Consider the following 27,584-nt stretch of genomic DNA (forward strand, 5'->3'; position numbering starts at 1 on the left):
AAAATACAATAAATAAAAAGATCATGACACAACAGCAGCATAACTACTGTCTAATTACCCAGCATTGAAACATTCATAGTGACTTCCTGTTCAGTGCAGAGTAAGCTTCAAAGTAAAAGCATGGCCGTATGAACCTGGATTCTACCTCAACAACTACAAAATGCACCTATTATTTTATTGTTAGACTGTTGCCACCGAAAAATAAGAATTATTCCCTGATTTTGTAAACATTAACAAAAATGACAAAAATGTAATCTAAACACTCTAGTTCATTGACTATCATTAGCATTAACAATCATTAACTGATACTACCCTCGTTATAGATACAACTGATACATAGACATATACATATATATATATATATATATATATATATATATATATATATATATATATATATATATATATATATATATATATATATATATATATATGTATATATATATGTATACATATTGTTACTTTACATGTTGTCAGCTTTCAGCCCCCAGCCAATTTTTGGCTGGGTGCCATAACTATCATCCCTTCATATGTGTGTATTAAAGGCCTACTGAAATATTTGTTTTTATTTAAACGGGGATAGCAGATCCATTCTATGTGTCATACTTGATCATTTCGCAATATTACCATATTTTTGCTGAAAGGATTTAGTAGAGAACATCGACGATAAAGTTTGCAACTTTTGGTCGCTGATACAAAAAAGCCTTGCCCGTATCGGAAGTAGCGTGACGTCGCAGGTTGAAAGGCTCCTCACATTTCCCCATTGTTTACACCAGCAGCGAGAGCGATTCGGACCGAGAAATCGACGATTACCCCATTAATTTGAGCGAGGATGAAAAATTTGTGGATGAGGAACGTGAGAGTGAAGGACTAGAGTGCAGTGCAGGACGTATCTTTTTTCGCTCTGACCGTAACTTAGGTACAAGGCCTCGTTGGATTCCACACTTTCTCCTTTTTCTATTGTGGATCACGGATTTGTATTTTAAACCACCTCGGATACTATATCCTCTTGAAAATGAGAGTCGAGAACGCGAAATGGACATTCACAGTGACTTTTATCTCCACGACAATACATTGGCGAAGCTCTTTAGCTACTGAGTTAACGTGATAGCATCGGGCTCAAATGCAGATAGAAACAAAATAAATAAGCCCCTGACTGGAAGGATAGACAGCAGATCAACAATACTACTATCAGGAAACACCGAACCAAACACTGGACCTATAACTACACGGTTCATGCTGTGCCGCCTGTCGAAGCCTAGCAATGCTGTTGCTAACGACGCCATTGAAGCTAACTTAGCTACGGGACCTCGTCAGAGCTGTGATAAAAACATTAGCGCTCCACCTACGCCAGCCCTCATCTGCTCATCAACACCCGTGCTCACCTGCGTTCCAGCGATCGACGGCGCTACGAAAGACTTCACCCGATCATCGATGCGGTCGGCGGCTAGCGGCGGCTAGCATCGGATAGCGCGTCTGCTATCCAAGTCAATGTCTTCCTGGTTGTGTTGCTGCAGCCAGCCGCTAATACACCGATCCCACCTACAACTTTCTTCTTTGCAGTCTCCATTGTTCATTAAACAAATTGCAAAAGATTCACCAACACAGATGTCCAGAATACTGTGGAATTTTGCGATGAAAACAGAGCTTTTTGTATTGGATACAATGTGTCCCAATACTTCCGTTTCAACCATCGACGTCACGCGCAAACGTCATCATACATAGACGTTTTCAACCGGAAGTTCCCCGGGGAAATTTAAAATTGCACTTTATAAGTTAATCCGGCCGTATTGGCATGTGTTGCAATGTTAAGATTTCATCATTGATATATAAACTATCAGACTGCGTGGTCGGTAGTAGTGGCTTTCAGTAGGCCTTTAAATGTATCCTATCACTGTGTATGGTATACAGCATGTACTTCTTGATCCCCGCCTTTAGCCAATAAAATTATTTCCCCATGTAGACAAGCAGCTGCAGTTGGCCAAAGGAGTGTGTCGCCACATACTGAGGGTTTCATGTAGTCCGATGGGTGAAAAGAGAGGATGATGGACGAGAGAAAACTAAAAAGAAACCCTCCAAAAAAGAATGAGATGCAGCCGGCGGAGCACACTCACTTGAACACAGTTGAGCATGCACATTCCACGGTCAGTACGTTTACATGCATACATACACTACCGTTCAAAAGTTTGGGGTCACCCAAACAATTTTGTGGAATAGCCTTCATTTCTAAGAACAAGAATAGACTGTCGAGTTTCAGATGAAAGTTCTCTTTTTCTGGCCATTTTGAGCGTTTAATTGACCCCACAAATGTGATGCTCCAGAAACTCAATCTGCTCAAAGGAAGGTCAGTTTTGTAGCTTCTGTAACGAGCTAAACTGTTTTCAGATGTGTGAACATGATTGCACAAGGGTTTTCTAATCATCAATTAGCCTTCTGAGCCAATGAGCAAACACATTGTACCATTAGAACACTGGAGTGCTAGTTGCTGGAAATGGGCCTCTATACACCTATGTAGATATTGCACCAAAAAACAGACATTTGCAGCTAGAATAGTCATTTACCACATTAGCAATGTATAGAGTGTATTTCTTTAAAGTTAAGACTAGTTTAAAGTTATCTTCATTGAAAAGTACAGTGCTTTTCCTTCAAAAATAAGGACATTTCAATGTGACCCCAAACTTTTGAACGGTAGTGTACATATAGTTCAACCATTTCATCAAACTTCTCTCATTGCACCAGTTTACATGCGCCAGGATGCCCAAACTATCTGATTGTTTACCAGTGGGGCTGTTTATGTTGCTCTATGAATATCATCATATCAAGGCAAGACAAACACAGGTGGGTCCCTAATGTCTTGTATTAATTCTGCAGCAGAATGAACACTGTCTTCTCATTGCTCTATGGCAGGGGTCCCCAACCTTTTTTTTGCACCAGGGACCGGTTTAATGTAGGCATTATTTCCAGGGACCGGCCTTCCACGTGTGGCGGATAAATACATATATAGCCAATAAGTGCATGGAAAATTAATACATGAAAAACTCACCACAACGTTGATTTTAGAGGTGTCAGATAATGGGGTTTTTTGCCGATATTCCGATATTTTCCAACTCTTAATTACCGATTCAGATATCAACCGATACCGTTATATACAGTCGTGGGAATTAACACATTATTATGCCTAATTTTGTTGTGATGCCCCGCTGGATGCATTAAACAATGTAACAAGGTTTTCCAAAATAAATCAACTCAAGTTATGGAGAAAAATGCCAACATGGCACTGCCATATTTATTATTGAAGTCACAAAGTGCATTATTTTTTTTTAACATGCCTCAAAACAGCAGCTTGGAATTTGCGACATGCTCTCCCAGAGAGAGCATGAGGAGGTTGAGGTGGGCGGGATTGGGGGGGTGTATATTGTAGCGTCCCGGAAGAGTTAGTGTTTCAAGGGGTTCTGGGTATTTGTTCTGTTGTGTTTATGTTGTGTTACGGTGCGGATGTTCTCCCGAAATGTGTTTGTCATTCTGGTTTGGTGTGGGTTCACAGTGTGGCACATTTTTATAACAGTGTTAAAGTTGTTTATACGGCCACCCTCAGTGTGACCTGTATGGCTGTTGACCAAGTATGCCTTGCATTCACTTGTGTGTGTGAAAAGTCGTAGATATTATGTGACTGGCTGGCACGCAAAGGCAGTGCCTTTAAGGTTTATTGGCGCTCTGTACTTCTCCCTACGTCCGTGTACACAGCGGCGTTTTAAAAAGTCATAAATGTAACTTTTTGAAACCGATAACGATAATTTCCAAACCGATACCGATAATTCCCGATATTACATTTTAAAGCATTTATCAGCGACATCTCTAGTACGGCTAATTTATGGATTTTTCTTCTGTAACGCCCATAATGTTTTGTATTCAACAAATAGTTTTCCTAACACATTGAAAGGGACACTGAAAAGGTGTGTTATCGCCTGTGCTATGGCGCCCATCTTTAGGACGAGTCCGCTCACTGCAGGTGCTGCGGGTTGAAAATGTACTTCCTGTTTCGTGCCTTGAACGTAAAGTATAACCGTCCATAGCGTTTCTGCTCGAAAAGGATTCTTTATTCGTCACTCAAAGCAACGTTTGTAGGTTTTACAATATAACTAAAACAATTCATACTTACTAAGCCAGTGTTTTTCAACCTTTTTTGAGCCAAGGCACATATTTTGCGTTGAAAAAAATGCGGAGGCACACCACCAGCAGAAATCATTCAAAAACAAAACTCAGTTCACAGTAAAAAGTTGTTGTCGCAATTGTTGGATATGACTTTAAAGCATAACCAAGCATGCATCACTATAGCTCTTGTCTCAAAGTAGGTGTACTGTCACATCACGCCCTGACTTATTTTGAGGATTTTGCTGTTTTCCTGTGTGTAGTGTTAGTTCTTACTTGTCTTGCGCTCCTATTTTGGTGGCTTTCTCTCTTTTTTTTTTGGTATTTTCCTGTAGCAGTTTCATGTCTTCCTTTGAGCGATATTTCCCGCATCTACTTTGTTTTAGCAATCAAGAATATTTCAGTTGTTTGTAACCGTCTTTATGGGGACATTGTTGATTGTCATGTCATGTTGGGATGTACTTTGTGGACGCCGTCTTTGCTCCACAGTAAGTCTTTGCTGTCGTCCAGCATTCAGTTTTTACTTTGTAGCCAGTTCAGTTTTAGTTTGGTTCTGCATAGCCTTCCCTAAGCTTCAATGCATTTTCTTAGGGGCACTCACCTTTTGTTTATTTTTAGTTTAAGCATTAGATACCTTTTTACCTGCACCCTGCCTCCCGCTGTTTCCGACATCTGCAAAGCAATTAGCTACCGGCTGCCACCTACTGATATGGAAGAGTATTACACGGTTACTCTGCCGAGCTCTAGACAGCACCGACACTCAACAACAACATATAATTTGCAGACTATAATAACTTGTTTGCAAAAAATATTTTTAACCCAAATAGGTGAAATTATATCATCTCCCACAGCACACCAGACTGTATCTCACGGCATACTTGTGTGCCGCGGCACAGTGGTTGAAAAACACTGTACTAAGCTACCTCCTGTGTGAGGTCTGTCGGAGTGTTTTCATGCATATTTGTACGTTCCATCGTAATGTAGTCAAGCTAGCGTCGTTAGCATTAGTGAATGTGCTAAAACAGTTACATGTGTCTATGTTGGTACTATTAATTTAAAGTAGCAGTTTTTTTACCAAAACATCACCATGGAGTTATTGAGTCTGTTTAGCTAATTGCAAAGCTAGAATCTGCAGCTAGCGGATCCATGACAGTGGCTTCTGTTTTGTTTGATCATCCTTTTTACTGCCGTGTTACGGGCACAATTTGGAAACAATTATGGTATTTAAATAAATATGCTTTATAGCCTGGAAAATACAGAATCATTCGCAAAAATTTAACACACTTGCACTTTGGCACGTCTCCATCTGCTTTATGCTCTTTAACTACTGTGGTGTCTTTATTCCTGATCTGTCCTGAGCTGAGGTCAGCAACCTACTGTTTTATGGGTCTTCATTTTACTTTCATTTGTATTATTTATATCTGAGTCTGTGCATTTTATTGTACTGTTTGTGTCTGATGTTGGTGCTGTCTAACTTAACTTTTTATGGACCTATTTGTATATACCATCAACCTGCCGGGACCTGCAGATGGAAATTAGCCTTTGGCTACAATCTGGCATATTTACATTTTATATGTTTTTTATTGTGCATTGTCCAAATATAACAAATGTTTTGTTATACAGTCGTGGTCAAAAGTTTACATACACTTGTGAAGAACATAATGTCATGGCTGTCTTGAGTTTCCAATCATTTCTACAACTCCTATTTTTTTGTGATAGAGTGATTGGAGCACATACTTGTTGGTCACAAAAAACATTCATGAAGTTTGGTTCTTTTATGAATTTATTATGGGTCTACTGAACATGTGAGCAAATGTGCTGGGTCAGAAGTATACATACAGCAATGTTAATAATATTTGGTTACATGTCCCTTGGCAAGTTTTCTGACATGTTTCTTTAGCATTGTCCACACGTTTAAGTCAGGACTTTGGGAAGGCCATTCTAAAACCTTAATTCTAGCCTGATTTAGCCATTCCTTTACCACTTTTGACGTGTGTTTGGGGTCGTTGTCCTGTTGGAACACCCAACTGCGCCCAAGACCCAACCTCCTTTTGAAGAATTGGAAGGTAATCCTCCTTTTTCATTGTCCCACTTACTATCTGTAGAGCACCAGTTCCACCAGTTTGTGTTTCATCTGACCACAGAACTTTCCTCCAGAAGGTCTTATCTTTGTCCATGTGATGTCAGATTAAACAAAAATTGAGCTGTTTGTCCACAATACCCAGCAATATGTTTGGAGGAGAAAAGGTGAGTGTCACGGCGCGGACTCGAACCCGTTTTTCCTCGGCAGCTGGAGCTCTCTGCTGGCAGCGCGCTCGAACACGCCCCTACTCGCGCTGAGCGCAGCACGCCCACGCAGCGCAAGCCTGCAGACTATCAGCAGTCTGCACACCTGGGACTGATGAGGGCGGGCGGTATAAGGACCAGTGGACCCTAGGATCCTTGCGGGAACCTAATTTCTCGATGGGGAACCTGTTTTCCTTCCGTTGCCCTGGATCTCGACTGCTTCCCTCGATCCTCGACCCCCGCCTGGACACGGACCTTGTCGCCTCTCTCTCTGCCCCACGGACCTCACTCGGATCACGGACCCCTTTCGCCTAGCCCCCTTTGGATTTGTCTTCCTCATCCAACATTGCGGTAACACACAACAGTTAATTACACACATAGTTTAACACCACACACTCTTGGATTTTGGTCACACACTCCATTCCTTAGTTTAAGTATAGTTAGTTTGTATTGTTTATTATATATATATATATATATATATATATATATATATATATATATATATATATATATATATATATATATATATATATATATATATATATATATATATATATATATATATATATATATATATATAACCGTTCAAAAGTTTGGGGTCACATTGAAATGTCCATATTTTTGAAGGAAAAGCACTGTACTTTTCTATGAAGATAACTTTAAACTAGTCTTACCTTTAAAGAAATACAGTCTATACATTGCTAATGTGGTAAATGACTATTCTAGCTGCAAATGTCTGGTTTTTGGTGCAATATCTACATAGGTGTATAGAGGCCCATTTCCAGCAACTATCACTCCAGTGTTCTAATGGTACAATGTGTTTGCTCATTGGCTCAGAAGGCTAATTGATGATTAGAAAACCCTTGTGCAATCATGTTCACACATCTGAAAACAGTTTAGCTCGTTACAGAAGCTACAAAACTGACCTTCCTTTGAGCAGATTGAGTTTCTGGAGCATCACATTTGTGGGGTCAATTAAACGCTCAAACTGGCCAGAAAAAGAGAACTTTCATCTGAAACTCGACAGTCTATTCTTCTTAGAAATGAAGGCTATTCCACAAAATTGTTTGGGTGACCCCAAACTTTTGAACGGTAGTGTATATATTGACGATATATATAATAAATCATTGAACATTACGGCCCTATGGTGTCTGAGCCGTCATCTCCCCTCTGTAACCTTAACAGTGAGGCCTTTAATTCCAGGAACACCATACCTACCGTCAAGCATGGTGGTGGTAGTATTATGCTCTGGGCCTGTTTTGCTGCCAATGGAACTGGTGCTTTACAGAGAGTAAATGGGACAATGAAGGCTAGATTAATGTTTTAGAATGGCCTTCCCAAAGTCCTGACTTAAATGTGTGGACAATGCTGAAGAAACAAGTTAATGTCAGAATACCAACACATTTAGCTGAACTGCACCAATTTTGTCAAGAGGAGTGGTCAAACAGTCAAGCAGAAGCTTGTGGATGGCTACCAAAAGTGCCTTATTGCAGTGAAACTTGCCAAGGGACATGTAAGCAAATATTAACATTGCTGTATGTATACTTTTGACCCAGCACATTTGCTCACATTTTCAGTAGACCCATAAGAAATTCATAAAAGAACCAAACTTCATGAATGTTTTTTGTGACCAACAAGTATGTGCTCCAATTATCATTATGTTCTTTACAAGTGTATGTAAACTTTTGACCACGACTGTACATCTATGAACAAGCTTATTGGTGTGTCTAGTAGCACATGCGGAAGTTAAGTGGGAGAAAATGTGGTTGTTTATATTGTTTAATGTTACTGTGCGGCCCGGTAATATGTCACGGACCAGGTTGGGGACCACTGGAGTAGAGAGCACATAGAAAGCCTGAAGGCATCTGACAGACATGCAACTGCAACTGAACTTTGACTTTCATTCATACATTCTGGATGTGCACATTCTTAAAGGCCTTTTGAGTCAGAATAATGAATTAACACGTTCATGTCGTGTTGTGCCATGCAAACGTACTGATTGACAAAAGACACACAAAGCTACCTGACGCCTCTTTCCTCGGGCTGTCTGTAATGCCGTACATCCATACTGCAGATGTAAGAGAGGACGGAAAAAAAGCAGAGAGAGATTATTCAGTCCGGCAGAGAGAAGAAAATGGCAACAGAATGGAAAAAGCACAACTTAATCGTCCCCAATAAACAAAATAGAGGCTATATTTTTTTAATTGACCTCTTAAAGTACAGTACCAAAAGTCATGTTCAGTGACCCCCGGCAAATGGCTGTATATGAATAAATAATAATGAAAGATGTGGATGAGGAAATTAGACGTGCTTTATGATGATTATGAAGACGCCACACTGCAAAAACTGCAATCTAAGTAAGATGAAATATCTCAAATAAGGGTGATATTTGCTTATTTTCTGTCTGATAAGATCATTCTTCTCACTAAGCAGATTTTATGTTAGTGTTTTACTTGTTTTAAGGGTTTTGGTCGTAAATGATCTCAGTAAGATATTACAGCTTGTTGCTGAGATTTGATGACCTATATTGAATAAAACATGCATCAAGTGTTGCAAAGCTGTGTCATCAAGTATAAAACTACTTTTTTAAAGTAAAAATTTCTTATTTCAAGCATGGAAGAGACAATTGTGTCTCATAATTAAAACAGATGACAGCCAAATGGACTTTGCTGTTTTATTTTCAGTGAAACAATAGAAAATAGGTACTGGTATGGTAGTAAAATTGGCACAGCACAGTAAACTGACAGTTAATATTTAAACATTTAACATGTGACATTTCAAACAATTTTGAACAGAATTAGTTCATGCACAATCAGATAAATTCCTCAAAATTACAATTTAAAAAATTGTGGCCGGGGGCCGGGCTGTATATATGCGCACTAATTGACTGAAAGAGCACGCACTTGGCGCGATGATATCATGTTATCCATGGAAAAATGCATTTTTAGACAAAATGATTAGCCTGAGCGGCTAGTAGACCCCGAGAGTAACAAGCGGTTGCCTTGTTGCCTTTCCATTAAGAACAATAAATTAGTTTTTAGTATAACTTTGCTGGTTTCAAGAAATGTAATGCCGGGCGCATATCATTATGTCAAGATAATGGCACTAGCATTTATTTAATTTAAAAAATACTTTTCAACATATTGAGCAAAATTTTTTGTTTTTTCTACCAAGAAAAGTGCATTTGTTATTAGTGAGAATATACTTATTTTAAGGTATTTTTGGGTTCATTGAGGTTAGCTAATTCTACTTGTTTTGGAAAGTCTTGACAAGCCAAATTTTCTAGTTCTATTGGCAGATAATTTTGCTTAGTTCAAATAAAATACCCCTCATTTTTGTATTTTTTTTTCTTGTTTTTGAACACTGACTTTTTGCAATGCACAATCATTGACAGACAATCAGGGGGACGTAAAGGTAAAAAATGAACGGACTGAGCCCAATGGCTACATCCAGACCTGAAAACAACATAGTATTCTCTTTCATCTACAAATATAACAAATAAAAATTGTGTACTATTAAATGCACTCCAGAGACGTTTGCCTCTGTACTTGCCTTCACATGCAGTGTACACATTGCAAAAAGTCAGTGTTCCAAAACAAGGGGGAAAAATATAAAAATGAGGGGTATTTTATTTGAACTAAGCAAAATTATCTGCCAATAGAACAAGAAAATTTGGCTAACCTCAATGAACCCAAAAATACATTAAAGTAAGTATATTCTCACTAATAACAACTGTACTACTATATGAGTATGTATTTTCTATGTTTCATTGAAAATAAACCAGCAAAGTCCATTTGTCTGTCATCTGTTTTAATTATGAGACACAATTGTGTCAAAGTCATGATTTTTTTTTTTACATGCTTGAAATAAGAAATGATTTCTTTAAAAAAGTAGTTTTATACTTGTGAGTGTTGATGACACAGCTTTGCAACAGTTGATATTCTAGTTCCAAGCATGTTTTACTCAATATAGGTCATCAAATCTCAGCAACAAGCTATAATATCTTACTGAGATCATTTAGGACCAAAACCCTTAAAACAAGTAAAAGACTCTAACATAAAATCTGATTAGTGAGAAGAATTATCTTATCAGACAGAAAATGAGCAAATATCACCCTTATTTGAGATATTTCATCTTACTCAGATTTCAGTTTTTGCAGTGCACATATCTGTTTATGTGATACTGCCACCTACTGGTAACACTTTTTGTTCGCACTTATTACAAACATTGGAGTTTATTATGCTGTATCTGTAATATCATGCAGAACATGGTATGTGTCATTACTATTTACACATTATTGTTGACTTAGGGCAGGGGTCACCAACCTTTTTGAAACCAAGAGCTACTTCTTGGGTACTGAATAATGCGAAGGGCTACCAGTTTGATACACACTTAAATAAATTGCCATAAATAGCCAATTTGCTCAATTTACCTTTAACTCTCTGTTGTTATTAATAATTAATGATATTTACACTTAATTGAACGGTTTAAAAGAGGAGAAAACACAAAAAAAATAACAATTAAATTTTGAAACATAGTTTATCTTCAATTTCGACTCTTTAAAATTCAAAATTCAACCGAAAAAAAGAAGAGAAAAACTAGCTAATTGGAATCTTTTTGAAAAAATTAAAAAAATAATTTATGGAACATCATTAGTAATTTTTCCTGATTAAGATTAATTTTAGAATTTTGATGACATGTTTTAAATAGGCTAAAATCCAATTTACACTTTGTTAGAATATATAACAAATTGGACCAAGCTATATTTCTAACAAAGACAAATCATTATTTCTTCTAGATTTTCCAGAACAAAAATTTTAAAAGAAATTCAAAAGACTTTGAAATAAGATTTAAATTTGATTCTACAGATTTTCTAGATTTGCCAGAATAATTTTTTTGAATTTTAATCATAATAAGTTTGAAGAAATATTTCACAAATATTCTTCGTCGAAAAAACAGAAGCTAAAATGAAGAATTAAATTAAAATGTATTTATTATTCTTTACAATAAAAAAATAAATTTACTTGAACATCGATTAAAATTGTCAGGAAAGAATAGGAAGGACTTTAAAAGGTAAAAAGGTATATGTGTTTAAAAATCCTAAAATCATTTTTAAGGTTGTATTTTTTCTCTAAAATTGTCTTTCTGAAAGTTATAAGAAGCAAAGTAAAAAAATTAATGAATTTATTTAAACAAGTGAAGACCAAGTCTTTAAAATATTTTCTTGGATTTTCAAATTCTATTTGAGTTTTGTCTCTCTTAGAATTAAAAATGTCGGGCAAAGCGAGACCAGCTTACTAGTAAATAAATACAATTTAAAAAATAGAGGCAGCTCACTGGTAAGTGCTGCTATTTGAGCTATTTTTAGAACAGGCCAGCGGGCTACTCATCTGGTCCTTACGGGCTACCTGGTGCCCGCGGGCACCGCGTTGGTGACCCCTGACTTAGGGCAAGGGTAGGCAATCAAAAATGTTGAAAGAGCCATATCGGACCAAAAATACAAAAAAAAAATCTGTATGGAGCCGCAAAAAATGAAAAGCCGTACACGAGTCTTATAATGAAGGCAACACATGACGTAAGTGTCTATATTAGCTATAATAGCCTACTATCAACATGACTATGTGTCACATGTTGAAGCAAATCTTTGTTGACAGAAATTTGAAATCTAATATTCATTCTACACATTTTTACAACATTAGAAACCATTAGTAAACCAGAGGCTACTCAGAAGGTGAGATAACTCCTGGAAATTACTGGCTTTTAATAGATTTATTACAATCTTTGACAAGCTAGTTGATGTTTGCTGTGGTCTGGAACAACATGGCACACAAACAACTATCTGAAATGCAGCCAATATTACATACAGATAATGTGTCATGAGACATGCAAAACTAACGTATATACAAAGAGGATACAAGTAAACAAAATTAAATGAGCTCATATATACCCACAAATGAGGCATAATGATGCAATATGTACTTACTAATTAGCATGTTAGCATGTATTAGCTTGCAGTCACGCGCTGACCAAATATGCCTGATTAGCACCCAACAAGTCAATAACATCAACAAAGCGCACCTTTGTGCATTCACGCACAGTATAAAACATTTGGTGGACAAAATGAGTAAAAGAAGGAGTGGAAGATTTTACATGTAAACAAACTGTTGCGTCACAGTCCACACTATGGTGAGTTCAAGAACCGGTGAAATGAGTAGGACAAAACGATGTTCACTAAATACTGTCATCAGTGAAGCATACACACAAACATAGTAAACAGTGGGCTTTCTAACAATTGGGAAGGTTTGTGTCATGTTTGTCCTCAAACAAAAAACATACTAAAACTGGTTGCTGACTTAGGGTGAACATTTTTCAAAAAGAAAATATGCTGGTAGTTAGGTGAATAGAAATGGGTTGAAAAACAAAAAAATGTAGTGTATTTATTTTGAAGAAATCGCGACAAAAATGTGGGGAAGTAAATGTTGAAACATTACAATGTGGGGATTTACTACTTTATACATTTGTACATATATCGACTCTCTTAACCTGGAACTGTCGAATGAAAGTGCCAAAGTGCTAGGCATAGAGCTGTCAACTCGATGTTCAACACAAACTCTTAAGGCATCAGGGAGTGAGGTTTACCTACGTTCACTTTCACAGGTCTCTGTTTCATATGTATAGGTAACATCTAAATGTCCTCCAAAAGGCAAACAAGACTTGTATTTTCTTCAATTTTAGTCAAGCCATTTACAAAAGTTAAACATGGTAGGCTATAGGCTAACTGGAGCTAGCAGCTACACAACAGCTAAGCACACAATAGCACACAAGCTAGACATACGTAGTAAGTCTCCTTAATTGTACTCAGTGGCCTAGTGGTTAGAGTGTCCGCCCTGAGATCGGTAGGTCGAGAGTTCAAACCCCGGCCGAGTCATACCAAAGACTATAAAAATGGGACTCATTACCTCCCTGCTTGGCACTCAGCATCAAGGGTTGGAATTGGGGGTTTAAATCACCAAAAATGATTCCCGGGCGCGGCCACCGCTGCTGCTCACTGCTCCCCTCACCTCCCAGGGGGTGATCAAGGGTGATGGGTCCAATGCAGAGAATAATTTCGCCACACCTAGTGTGTGAGTGACAATCATTGGTAATTGAACTTTAACAATTTAGTGGTCTAAAACAAAAAAATGGTTAATATAAACAAATATCAAATATATTTGTATATTAGTTACACGTAAAAGTCTCCAAGTATTAGAAAGTATCCAGTAAATTAGTGTTAGGAAACCACGCATTAAATAATAACGGCATTACTAACGCTCCTATGTTTACTAGTAATCAGTTCAGTTTCAGTTTATTTGGAACATGCATACGATATATGTAACTCATCACATATTTCCAGTTGTTTCTTTACAGCACGACCGAAAAGGAGTAGGAAGAAGCTGAGCTTATTTAATCATACCCCTTTTCATACCGTAGCAATTTTATCCTATTTCCCTGTTGTCTGTAACATAGCAGTGAACACATAAATAACAAACAAATTATATACAAATAGTAAGTACATAAATAATCTTTCTCTCAATAAAAAAAATAAAAAATAAAAAAAAAAGGTTTCAAGATATTCATCATGATTCTTGTTCTGTGTACTTTGTGAAAACTTGTAGTTTGAACAGTCTCTTAAACTGAATCATATTGGTGATTTGTTTGATTTATTTAGTTAGTCCATTCCATAATTTAATTCCACATATAAGATATACCGAAGGTTTTAAGTAGGGATGTTATCGGCCGATAAATGCTTTAAAATGTAATATCAAAAATGATCGGTATCAGTTTCAGACTTATCGGTATCTGTTTCAAACAGTAAAATTCATGACATTTTAAAATGCTGCTGTGTACACGGACGTAGGGAGAAGTACAGAGCGCCAATAAACCTTAAAGGCACTGCCTTCGCGTGCCGGCCCAATCACATAATATCTACGGCTTTTCACACACACAAGTGAATGCAAATCATACTTGGTCAACAGCCATACAGGTCACACTGAGGGTGCCCGTATAAACAACTTTAACACTGTTACAAATATGCGCCACACTGTGAACCCACACCAAACAAAAATGACAAACACATTTCATGAGAACATCCGCACCGTAACACAACATAAACACAACAGAACCCCTTGCAGCACTAACTCTTCCGGGACGCTACAATATACACCCCCCCAATCCCGCCCACCTCAACCTCCTCATGCTCTCTCAAGGAGAGCATGTCCCAAATTCCAAGCTGCTGTTTTGAGGCATGTTAAAAAAAATAATGCACTTTGTGACTTCAATAATAAATATGGCAGTGCCATGTTGGCATTTTTTTTTCCATAACGTGAGTTGATTTATTTTGGAAAACCTTGTTACATTGTTTAATGCATCCAGCGGGGCATCACAACAAAATTAGGTATAATAATGTGTTAATTCCACGACTGTATATATCGGTATCGGTTGATATCGGAATCTGTAATTAAGAGTTGGACAATATCGGAATATCGGCAAAAAAGCCATTATCGGACATCTCTAGTTTTAAGTGTTGTACGAGCATACAAATGTTTTAAATTCGATTTTCCTCTAAGGTTATATTTCTCCTCTTTTGTTGGGTAGCAGGTTATAGTTTGCTTTGTACATCATTTTAGCAGTTTGCAAATGCACCAAATCGTTGAATTTCAATAATTGTGATTCAATCAATAAAGGGTTTGTATGTTCTCTATATCCAACATTATGTATTATCCTATTATCTTTTTTGTAACACTGTATTTCTGGTTATTAGTAATCTGCAGGCATGTGAAAATTCCCACGAAAGCGCACAAATCTGCGCACATCATTTTTGCGTCAAAATATCACTCGCGCATTTTTTTACGAAGTATCAATAAAAATACGATCTAAACATAAATTGTTGAATGCTCGCCACCGGTACTTGATGTTCCTCTGGCTTAAACGCCGCATTGAAGATAGTTAACTCTCCCAGCCACAACATTGACAGCTGTCCACTTTCCTGCTAATCGTATTTGGATGATTACAGTCTGTTAGTTACCGTATTTTTCGGACTGTAAGTCGCAGTTTTTTTCATAGTTTGGTGCGACTTATACTCAGGAGCGACTTGTGTGTGGAATGATTAACACATTACCGTAAAATATCAAATAATATTATTTATCTCATTCACGTAAGAGACTAGACGTAGAAGATTTCATGGGATTTAGCGATTAGGAGTGACAGATTGTTTGGTAAACGTATAGCATGTTCTATATGTTATAGTTATTTAAATGACTCTTACCATAATATGTTACGTTAACATACCAGGCACATTCTCAGTTGGTTATTTATGCGTCATATAACGTACACTTATTCAGCCTGTTGTTCACTATTCTTGATTTATTTTAAATTGCCTTTCAAATGTCTATTCTTGGTGTTGGCTTTTATCAAATACATTTCCCCCAAAAAATGTGACTTATACTCCAGTGCGACTTATATATGTTTTTTTACTTCTTTGTTATGCATTTTCGGCCAATGTGACTTATACTCCGAAAAATACGATACTCCTGTTGGTTCCGAACCAGTTGTGGTTTTAGAGTATTCATTTGTAGCCAGCGAGAAGGTATATTTTTTTACGTGACCGATTGCGAACAGAGGTCACAACACCAGGAGTACATAACCCGAGGGGGCGTGGCTACAGGATACAGTGTCGATAAGCTGTGGAACAAATAGTTCGTAGTGAGAGCTATTGGAAGTATATAAACAAACACATTTTTCTCTTCCGCTATGTGTAATATGCTCAGCCTTGTCCTCCAGTGATAATGTTACTCAAGATACTAATAAATAGAGATAAAATGTAATATCGGAAATTATTGGTGTCGGTTTCAAAAAGTAAAATTAATGACTTTTTAAAACACTGCTGTACGGAGCGAGCGGTACACGGACGTAGGGACAAGTAAAGAGCAGTGTCACCAATCTGGTGACACTTCTGGGGGGGACTGCTTTCCTTTTCAAGACGTAGTTTTTTTTCCGTTGGGATGTTGACGGTATGACTGTATTGGTCTGGGCTGGTTCTCCTGAAGCTTCAGTAAAACTTGATAATATTCCTATTCTGTCTTGATGGTCCTTCTTACTCAGCATATATGTCATCTAAAGAAGTTGGGATTGACCAGCGACTTTAATTCCCTGGGAGGAAAAGCTGACTAGCTAGCCATGTCTTAAAGCACCTCTTCCTGTAGGCGTTTCAGTGTTATAACTTCAACTTTATCGTTAGTTTTTAGACCAAAAATGCATCCGTTCTCCCTTTTCTGTCTACACACTGTGTCTGCTTGTAAGTACTCCGTGATTGTGCGCTGCCGAACATGCTCGTCAGCTCGTAAACCAGCAATGACACGACATGATGACGACGGGGGCACAGGGGGGGGCGGCCCGGTACTTTTCAGAGGCGGTATAGTACCGAATGATTCATTAGTATCGCGGTACTATACTAATGGATACGCTCCTGTACTTGGCATCATTACAGTACAGTATACCATACAACCCTACACCAGTGTGAGCGGCACGGGAGTCAGGTGGGTGAAGTGTCTTTCCCAAATAGGCTGGCGGAAGCTAGAATCGAACCAGGAACCCTCAAGTTAATGGACGGCCGCTTGAAAGTCGCATGTTAAAGATGTAATTAAAACACGCAGGTACACTTAATGCTAATCACATAGACAATCGAGGACAAAACAAATGGAGTTTTCAGTCAATATTTGTGTATACAAACCTCATGTGCTGTCATGTCAGGTTTTATCACGGTAGTACACAAGATGCGAGACACAGTCCAAAAATTATAAATTAAGATAACCAGAATTGATCCGGCGCGTGTGTAAACACTGTCAAGGTCATGCTTCGGGCACAATTTAATCTGGAGCCGACACAAAGTTTAGCAGCAGGATCTATAACAGTGAAAAACGATTTATTGCTGACTGTGACATAAATGTTCCGAGTGACGAATGGCGTTACGGTGAAAACATGGAGCTGGGGGTGGTGGAATGGTCTACAGAATCTGTGTCCTAACTAGAAGAGAGCCACATAGCGTGTGCTTACTGCTCAACATTGTTACACAAATCTTTTCATCATTTCCATACTAATTGTGGTTCTTTCTAACATGCTTCCAGTCTATTACGTCTTATAGAGTAGATCAAATTACAATTGGGATTTAATGATTCAAATGAGAAAGCCAATTTATTACCTGCTTAAATTAGCCTCATCGTAACATGCCATTAGAACAATCTGCTACATCACAGGTGTCAAACTCAAGGCCCCGGGGGCCAAATCTGGCCCATCGCATTATTTTATGTGGCCCGCGAAAGCCTGGAAATAATATGCGTAAATAAAATGCTTAATCCTTTCATTATTAAATATATTTGTTATTTCTAAGGCTGCAGCTAACGATTATTTTTCTATCGATTAATCTATAGATTTTTTTTCTTCGATTAATCGGTTAATCTATAGATTATTTTTCGATTAATCTATAGATTATTTTTCCTTTTACCGATTATTTTTTTATTCAAAATGAAGATGAAAAAATAATTGTAGGCCAGTTTTTTCAAAAGGCATGGCTTTTATTTACAAAAAAAAAGAAGTATGGCCACTCAGTCAACATTGACAACAACATGACTAAATATTCTGTAACAATGTAAACATTTAAAACTTTTAACATTTAACAAAATTAAAAGTAGCTTATTTGCTTTTTAATGTGCAAATATAAAAGTCAACATCCAGTGCAAATCTTAATATTCTGCAATAGTATAAGCATTTCAAAAGTAAAAGTATTGCTTATTTTGCTTTAAAATGTGCAAAAATAAAGATAAACATCCAATACAAAAAAGTGCAAAACGAAATATTCTGTAACAACAGTGTAAACATTTCAACAAAAGTGAAAGTATTGCTTATTTGCTAAAATGTGCAAAAATAAAGATAAACATCCAATACAAAAAAGTGCCAATCTAAATATTCTGGAGCACTGTAAACATTAAGTATTGCTTTTAAAATGTGCAAAATAAACATCCAGTCCAACACAGTACACAATAACCAATTCTACTCATTCCAGTGAGTGTCTAACAGTTGTAATGAAGAAAGGTTAGCATGTCTACATGCTCTGGTTCTTTTCATGTTTACAATATTCCCAGCAGCTGAAAATAGGCGCTCAGAAGGGGTCGATGTGGCTGGAACTGAGAGCTAATTAGCCTTCACCTCAAGCCAGGACTGCGAGTGAGCTGAGCTGCAGTTGAAGTTTCTAGAAGGTCAACGGGCTCATAGTGATGTTACTAGTAGTTGACAGGGAGGTGTTTATTATCATTTGGGGAGAGTCCGCTGCCTGATGCTCACCTGCTAAACACCTATCTGCTCCACGCTGAAGCGCTGACTACATGCGTTCTGAATACGCACTGCTGATTGGCTGATAACGCTCTGAATACGCACTGCTGATTGGCTGATAATGCTTCGTGTGTACCAATCAGATGGTTGTGTGGGTGGGACAATGCTGCGTGCTGAGACAGAGGCAGTAGGAGCAAAGCAGCTTGTTAACACTTTAGCTTTAGCTTAGAAACTCGTTCGGTACACCCCCGTACCGAACCGAAAGCCCCGTACCGAAACGGTTCAATACAAAACACGTACCGTTACACCCCTAGTAGATACAAATGACACATTCATGTTTTTGTGTAATTATGACAACGTATGCTCACGCGGACGATTGACTAGTTGATGGTTTTCTTTTCAAATGTTCGTTCATAGCCGTTGTGCTGCTATGATAGACCATTTCCGCTCGACACAGTGTACATACAACAACATTATTAGGCTGTGTATTGAAATACTTCCACACTTTTGACCACTTTTGGCGTGATTTTTCCCCCACGTTCGCACCGCTTGCATCGTCTGCTTTGATCGTCTGCTTTGCGCTTCGCGATGACAGTAGTGTGACGTAAATATGCGACGCGTCGACGCACAAAAACGGCGTTGACGTATTTACGTAACCGATGACGTCGACTATGTCGACGCGTCGTTTCAGCCTTAGTTATTTCCCTTTTGACATTAAAAAATATGTACTGCATTGTGGAGGTCTTCCTCCTCCGGGTTCGTCGGACCACCAATCATCGACATGTCAGGCTCTTCCAGGTTTACAAAAGGGTTTTATTTTACAATAAAATGTGCAAAGTCTTTTGGGTGCTTTTCAGCAGCTGTCTTTTCTAGGGTTGAGTATCGAGTATCGATTGGAACCGGGACTAACTTTCCGATTCTCCCGGAATCGTTCAAAAGTTTAAATTTCGATTCCTATTTTCGATACCAGTCCGCCGACCGGAAAAAAATATGTCCGCCAAACCGGAAGAAGAAGCCGCTGAACACCAACGAAGAAGCGCGCACCGCCGGAAGTGTTAGCATAGCCGAGCGAGTCAGTCAAGCTCAAGCATGGATAGCGGGCGTCAGCGGTCGAAAGTGTGGCTTTACTTTACAAAAAAAAAAGAAATAACCGTGAAATAACAGAGCTCCATGTCCATCAAGAAACGAGTGGAGAGAGAGCTGCAGATGTACCAGGACGTTCCACCGATACTTATGTCTGACGACCCTGCTGCATGGTGGTGGTCCGGTGGAACCAACAAAAGACTTATCCTTTGCTGTCAGATCTCGCTTTCTCCTATTTATGCGTTCAAGCTTCTTCCACACCCAGCGAACGTGTATTTTCCACAGCAGGAGACACTATCTGTCCAGAACGCTCACGCATCCTGCCTGAGAAGGCGGATATGGTCATTTTCCTAAACAAGAACTGTCTCTGATTTTATACTGTATCTGCTGCTAATCTGGACTGGGTTTTGCAAGTTGTTTCTTATTGTTTATTTGCTTTTCTGCACCAGGTTAGCCCATCAGTGGGAGCACGGTAACATTTTTAAGTACCTGCAGCATCATACACTTGTGTGTGTAAATGTGTTTTCATGAGGTTTCCTGCAGCATCATACACTTATGTATAAATGTGTTTTCATGAGGTTTCCTGCAGCATCATACACTTATGTGTAAATGTGTTTTCATGAGGTTTCCTGCAGCATAATACACTTGTATGTGTAAATGTGTTTTCATGAGGTTTCCTGCAGCATCATACACTTGTGTGTGTAAATGTGTTTTCATGAGGTTTCCTGCAGCATCATACACTTGTGTGTGTAAATGTGTTTTCATGAGGTTTCCTGCAGCATCATACACTTGTGTGTGTAAATGTGTTTTCATGAGGTTTCCTGCAGCATCATACACTTATGTGTAAATGTGTTTTCATGAGGTTTTCAAAAATAAAGCTCTCTTGAGGAAAGTGTACCCCTGGGAAAATGTATTCATAATTTATAATATTTATATTCAAGTTCATAGATTTGATATTTATATTCTAGTTGAAAACAGCCCTGTGAGGAATTTATAGTAAAGTTCATAAAAAGTTAATAGAATTAAAATTTGATGGAGAATGTCAGACTATTTCATTCAGAAAGACTGTAGGTTAGCTAGCTCATTTAAAATATCCTAAACTTTTTTTTGACCCTGCCTCTTAAAAGAATCGGAACCGAGAATCGTCAGGAATCGGAATCGAAACAAAGAATCGGAATCGTTCGAATTCAAACGATACCCAACCCTAGTCTTTTCTCAAGTGAGCACACAAATGGTTTTTCTCCTGTGTCGTGTCTCGGTCTCGGTCTCGCTCGCGCTCTGCTTTGCTCTCCACTAGGGGTGTGGGAAAAAATCGATTCGAATTCGAATCGCGATTCTCACGTTGTGCAATTCAGAATCGATTCTCATTTTTCAAAAATCTATTTATTTATTTGTTTTTTTGTTGTTGTTTTTTTATTAATAAATCCAACAAAACAATACACAGCAATACCATAACAATGCAATCCAATTGCAAAACCAAACCCGACCCAGCAACACTCAGAACTGCAATTTCAGAGCAATTGAGAGGAGACACAAGCACGACACAGAACAAACCAAAAGTAGTGAAACAAAAATGAATATTATCAACAACAGTATCAATATTACAAACCCCGTTTCCATATGAGTTGGGAAGTTGTGTTAGATGTAAATATAAACGGAATACAATGATTTGCAAATCATTTTCAACACATATTCAATTGAATGCACTACAAAGACAAGATATTTGATGTTCAAACTTATAAACTTTATTTTTTTTTTGCAAAAAATAATTAACTTAGAATTTCATGGCTGCAACACGTGCCAAAGTATTTGGGAAAGGGCATGTTCACCACTGTGTTACATGGCCTTTCCTTTTAACAACACTCAGTAAACGTTTGGGAACTGAGGAGACACATTTTTGAAGCTTCTCAGGTGAAATTCTTTCCCATTCTTGCTTGATGTACAGCTTAAGTTGTTCAACAGTCCGGGGGTCTCCGTTGTGGTATTTTAGGCTTCATAATGCGCCACACATTTTCAATGGGAGACAGGTCTGGACTCCAGGCAGGCCAGTCTAGTACCAGCACTCTTTTACTATGAAGCCACATTGATGTAACACATGGCTTGGCATTGTCTTGCTGAAATAAGCAGGGGCGTCCATGGTAACGTTGCTTGGATGGCAACATATGTTGCTCCAAAACCTATATGTACCTTTCAGCATTTTTGGCGCCTTCACAGATGTGTAAGTTACCCATGTCTTGGGCACTAATACACCCCCATACCATCACACAAGCTGCCTTTTTTCAACTTTGCGCCTATAACAATCCGGATGGTTCTTTTCCTCTTTGGTCCGGAGGACACGACGTCCACAGTTTCCAAAAACAATTTGAAATGTGGACTCGTCAGACCACAGAACACTTTTCCACTTTGTATCAGTCCATCTTAGATGAGCTCAGGCCCAGCGAAGCCGACGGCGTTTCTGGGTGTTGTTGATAAACGGTTTTCGCCTTGCATAGAGTTTTAACTTGCACTTACAGATGTAGCGACCAACTGTAGTTACTGACAGTGGGTTTCTGAAGTGTTCCTGAGCCCATGTGGTGATATCCTTTACACACTGATGTTGCTTGTTGATGCAGCACAGCCTGAGGGATCGAAGGTCACGGGCTTAGCTGCTTACGTGCAGGGATTTCTCCAGATTCTCTGAACCCTTTGATGATATTACAGACCGTAGATGGTGAAATCCCATAATTCCTTGCAATAGCTGGTTGAGAAAGTTTTTTCTTAAACTGTTCAACAATTTGCTCACGCATTTGTTGACAAAGTGGTGACCCTCGCCCCATCCTTGTTTGTGAATGACTGAGCATTTCATGGAATCTACTTTTATACCCAATCATGGCACCCACCTGTTCCCAATTTGCCTGTTCACCTGTGGGATGTTCCAAATAAGTGTTTGATGAGCATTCCTCAACTTTATCAGTATTTATTGCCACCTTTCCCAACTTCTTTGTCACGTGTTGCTGGCATCAAATTCTAAAGTTAATGATTATTTGCACACAAAAAAATGTTTATCAGTTTGAACATCAAATATGTTGTCTTTGTAGCATATTCAACTGAATATGGGTTGAAAATGATTTGCAAATCATTGTATTCCGTTTATATTTACATCTAACACAATTTCCCAACTCATATGGAAACAGGGTTTGTAGTTACAATTTCAACATAGCAGTGATTAAAAATCCCTCATTGACACAATATCATTAGACATTTATAATAAAATTTTTAAAAAAAAGAACAATAGTGTCACACTTGCATCGCATCTCATAAGCTTGACAACACACTGTGACCAATATTTTCACAAAGATAAAATAAGTCATATTATTGGTTCATTTAATAGTTTAAACAAATGTACATTATTGCAATCAGTTGATAAAACATTGTCCTTTACAATTATAAAAGCTTTTTACAAAAATCTACTACTCTGCTTGCATGTCAGCAGACTGGGGTAGATCCTGCTGAAATCCTATGTATTGAATGAGTAGAGAATCCTTTTGAATCGGGGCAAAAAATAGTTTTTGAATCGAGAATCGTGTTGAATTGAAAAATAAATCGATTTTGAATCGAATCGTGACCCCAAGAATCGATATTGAATCGAATCGTGGGACACCCAAAGATTCACAGCCCTACTCGCCACCATCAACGACCATCAACAACCCCCTTCTCCTTCCCGACTGCTGCCTTTAACAGAGCGACAGGTGATCAGACAAACACTCTCGGCTGTGTCATCTACGCACCTGTCGCTAATCTCGAAGCCGGTCCTGGCACATCCCGCTTTGCTGCAGGTCCGCAGGCCACGCCCCCCACATGCATGTAATTGCATATCTTTTAAAATTCTATATTATCAAATCAAAATATTGTATTATCATGTATTCCAAATATATTTTTTGTTAAAATAAAGATGAACACTGTGATGAGGTGGCGACTTGTCCAGGGTGTACCCCGCCTTCCGCCCGAATGCAGCTGAGATAGGCTCTAGCGACCCTGACAGGGACAAACGGTAGAAAATGAATGGATGGGTGGATGGATACTGTACTTAAGTATCTGCTTGACTTATGTTTTTAAAACAAATTGTAGACTGTAAAATTGACAATAAATTTTACAGTTTTTGTACCGTAAAATCAACTTTGGTACGGTTATTTTTCCATATACAGTAAGACAAGATTTTACGGTAAAAAAAAAAAAACAACCAAAAAATAGCAGCTCTGTTGCTTGAAATTTACCTCTAAAAACAGTGGTATTGTTTTTACATTCCATTCCATTTATTACATTTTTTTTATGTTGTAAAAAAAAAAATAATACTGCTTTTACTGTAAAATTCTGATGACTGAGCTGCTAGTTTTTAAAGTAAAATTTTTATATTTTTTTGCAGCTTTTGTAAAAAATATATATATTGTTAATGTATTATATATATATACATGTATATTACTGTGTATTGTTAAAAGCAGCCCTCTGAGGGCAACCATAACTGCGCTGTGGCCCTCAATGAAAATTAGTTTGACACCCCTGAGCTACATAGAGGTGTACACACACAATATGTTCCTGTCTACAAAAAAAAAAAAACACTATCCATATGGAAATGTAATGATAAACGACCCCTTCTACACTAAGGCTATGTCTACACTATGCCGGATAACCCCTTAAACGAAGAATTATTTAGCCTAAACCCCGTTTCAGCCACACTAAACCATTTTTTTTTCAACCACTGTGCAGATACACCAGATACAGTCTGGTGTGCCGTGGTAGATTATCTAATTTCACCTATTTGGGTTAAAAATATTTTTTGCAAACCAGTAATTGTAGTCTGCAAATGATGTGTTGTTGTTGAGTGTCGGTGCTGTCTAGAGCTCGGCAGAGTAGCCGTGTAATACTCTTCCATATCAGTAGGTGGCAGGCGGTAGCTAATAGCTTTGTAGCTGTTGGAAACAGCGGGAGGCAGCATGCAGGTTAAAAAGGTATCTAATGCTTAAACCAAAAATAAGCAAAAGGTGAGTGTCCCTAAGAAAAGGCATTGAAGCTTAGGGAAGGCTATGCAGAACCAAACTAAAACTGAACTGGCTGCAAGGTAAACAAAAAACAGAATGCTGGACGACAGCAAAGACTTACTGCCGAGGAAAGACGGCGTCCACAAAGTACATCCAAACATGACATAGCAATCAACAATGTCCCCATAAAGAAGGATAAAAACAACTAAAATCTTCTTCATTGGTAAAACAAAGTAGATGAGGGACATATCGCTCAAAGGAAAACATGAAACTGCTACAGGAAAATACCAAAAAAAGAGAAAAGGCCATTAAAATAGGAGCACAAGACAAGAACTAAAACACTACACACAGGAAAACAGCAATAAACTCCAAATAAGTCAGGGTGTGATGTGACAGGTGGTGACAGTACACCTACTTTGAGACAAGAGCTATAGTGATGCATGCTTGGTTATGGTTTAAAGTCATATCCAACAATTGCATCAACGACTTTTTACTGTCAACTGAGTTTACTTTTTTAATGATTTCTGCTAGTGGTGTGCCTGCGGATTTTTTCAACGCAAAAAATGTGCCTCGGCTCAAAAAAGGTTGAAAAACACTGCACTAAACTATCGTTTGAGGTCCCCCTCCTCGGACAATTTTTTACATGGGTACACAACAAACACTACAGAACAAATTCCCAGAATTCCCTGCAGCACCAACTCTTCCGGGATGCTACAATATAAACAAACGCCATTGGTGGATATACACCTAACATCCACTGTAATGATACCAAGTACAATAGCGTATCTAGTCGATACTACTATGATACCATCGATATTGTTTAGCATCACAAAATCTTCTTTCGTTTAAAAAACATGTATATTATGTTTATAAACTCAGGTCATACAGTATGTCCCTGGACACATGAGGACTTTGAATATGACCAATGTCTGATCCTGTAACTACTCGGTATCGGATTGATACCCAAACTTTTGGTATCATTCAAAACTAATGTAAAGTATCAAACAACAGAAGAATAAGTGATTATTACATTTTAACAGAATAGAAAGTAAGCAGATATTAACAGTAAATGAACAAGTAGATTAATAATTTATTTTCTACCACTTGTCCTTAATAATGTTGACAAAGTAATAGAATGATAAATGACACAATATGTTACTGCATATGTCAGCAGACTAAATTAGGAGCCTTTGTTTGTTTACTTACTACTAAAAGACTAGTATGTTCACTATTTTATTTAAGGACTAAATTGCAATAATAAACATATGTTTAATGTACCCTAAGATTTTTTTGTTAAAATAAAGCCAATAATGACGAGTACCAAAATACTTTTGGTACCAGTACCAAAATACTTTTGGTACCAGTACCAAAATATTGGTATCGGGACAAGACTAATACAGACACACTGAGCACCCACTAGAAATGTAGGTCGGTGCCTATGCATGGACGTGCTGACTATCCCGAGCAAAAAACAAGCTCACCATCTCCAACATCCAAGTTTCAAAGCTGCAGGATGTGGAAAAGAGAGAAACATGTAACAACCAAGAAGTAAAGATGATGTTGAATGAAAATGTTTGCTCCACTTACATTAATAGACAGCATGATGACATGAAACACTTGTCAAAACACATTATAAGGAAGTGAGGAGTTATATTGCAATACTTTGAAAACATGGATGTTCTGCAAGGAAAAGTGATTGGACTAAATGGAAATGAGGAAAAAAAGTGACATACCTCAAATGATTAGTCAGATTCAGGTAGTACAAGAGTCTGTGATTATAGCTGGGCTTCAGTTAACAGCATGCCTAATAGTAGAACAGCTAATAACAGAGGAGGACGAGGAGATGCTGCTGCTAAAAACAGTGCAACCGCTGGCCTACTTTATGCAATCAAAGGGCTTGGATGAGGATGTCAACAACATCAAAACATGCTTTTAATGTCTAAGCAGGAATATCATCACGCCTGTCATCGTCATAAAGTTCACCATGGATTTTTCCTGAAGCAAAGACCCAAGCTGAAAGGAATCAACGTATCCATCAATGAGCATCTTACAAAATATCCATCAATGAGCATCTTACAAAAACACAACATTGACATCATCAAGAGGGCACTGTTAGAATAATTATGTATATATATTATCACACTAACTTTATGCTTAAGGGCCATTGCTATAAATTATTGTCAATTGCAGTCCAAAAGATTGCCAGCCGACTTTATCAGTGTTGTGTCCAGACTTGGCCTGCTGGCTGCCAAGGCCGAACACCGCCGTGACGCAGACAGAGCAGAGACAAGGCAATATGACCTGCGTCAACTCATTTGTATGTATTCTATAATCATATATTGTGTCTAACTGGAGTTGTCGAGATTACCCCCTTCCCTCAGCGACAGCTTCAGTGATGTAACAGGGCCCTTCCAAATAAATAGAGCTTGACTTTTAGAACGTAGTTTGGATCTGTAACTAGAATACAGCCCAAAACACGTGTCTCCTCGAGCTAAATTGAACTCTGTCTCTGCATGATTCCTTGCTTCTTGTCTGATTATTAGATGTCATCAGTGTTTGAACCTGACAGGCACGCGAGTAGAGGAAGCAGGATAAAAATGGGAGCACCAACTGTAAAAACTACATTAAGTGAAAATGGAGGACAGGACAGGACAAAGCCCAAATTGTTTGTTGTCAAAGACATTAAGG

The 27,584-nt window shown here is 38.1% G+C and overlaps 1 protein-coding gene across 3 annotated transcripts in view; it reads right to left on the minus strand.

The window, feature by feature from the left end:
- sh3pxd2aa (SH3 and PX domains 2Aa) overlaps window positions 1–27,584 on the minus strand; it is a 315,840-nt gene that overhangs the window by 70,452 nt on the left and 217,804 nt on the right. Inside the window, exon 8 of one of the 3 annotated variants that reach the window (XM_062027174.1) lies at window positions 8,459–8,503. The exons of the other annotated variants lie outside the window; for them this stretch is intronic. Within the exon in view, the coding sequence (XP_061883158.1) occupies window positions 8,459–8,503 (45 nt within the window). The remainder of the gene's footprint in view (window positions 1–8,458; window positions 8,504–27,584) is intronic. 3 annotated transcript variants of the gene reach the window in all.

This window comes from Entelurus aequoreus, linkage group LG18, assembly GCF_033978785.1.
Source record: "Entelurus aequoreus isolate RoL-2023_Sb linkage group LG18, RoL_Eaeq_v1.1, whole genome shotgun sequence".
NCBI classification, from domain to species: Eukaryota; Metazoa; Chordata; class Actinopteri; order Syngnathiformes; family Syngnathidae; genus Entelurus; species Entelurus aequoreus.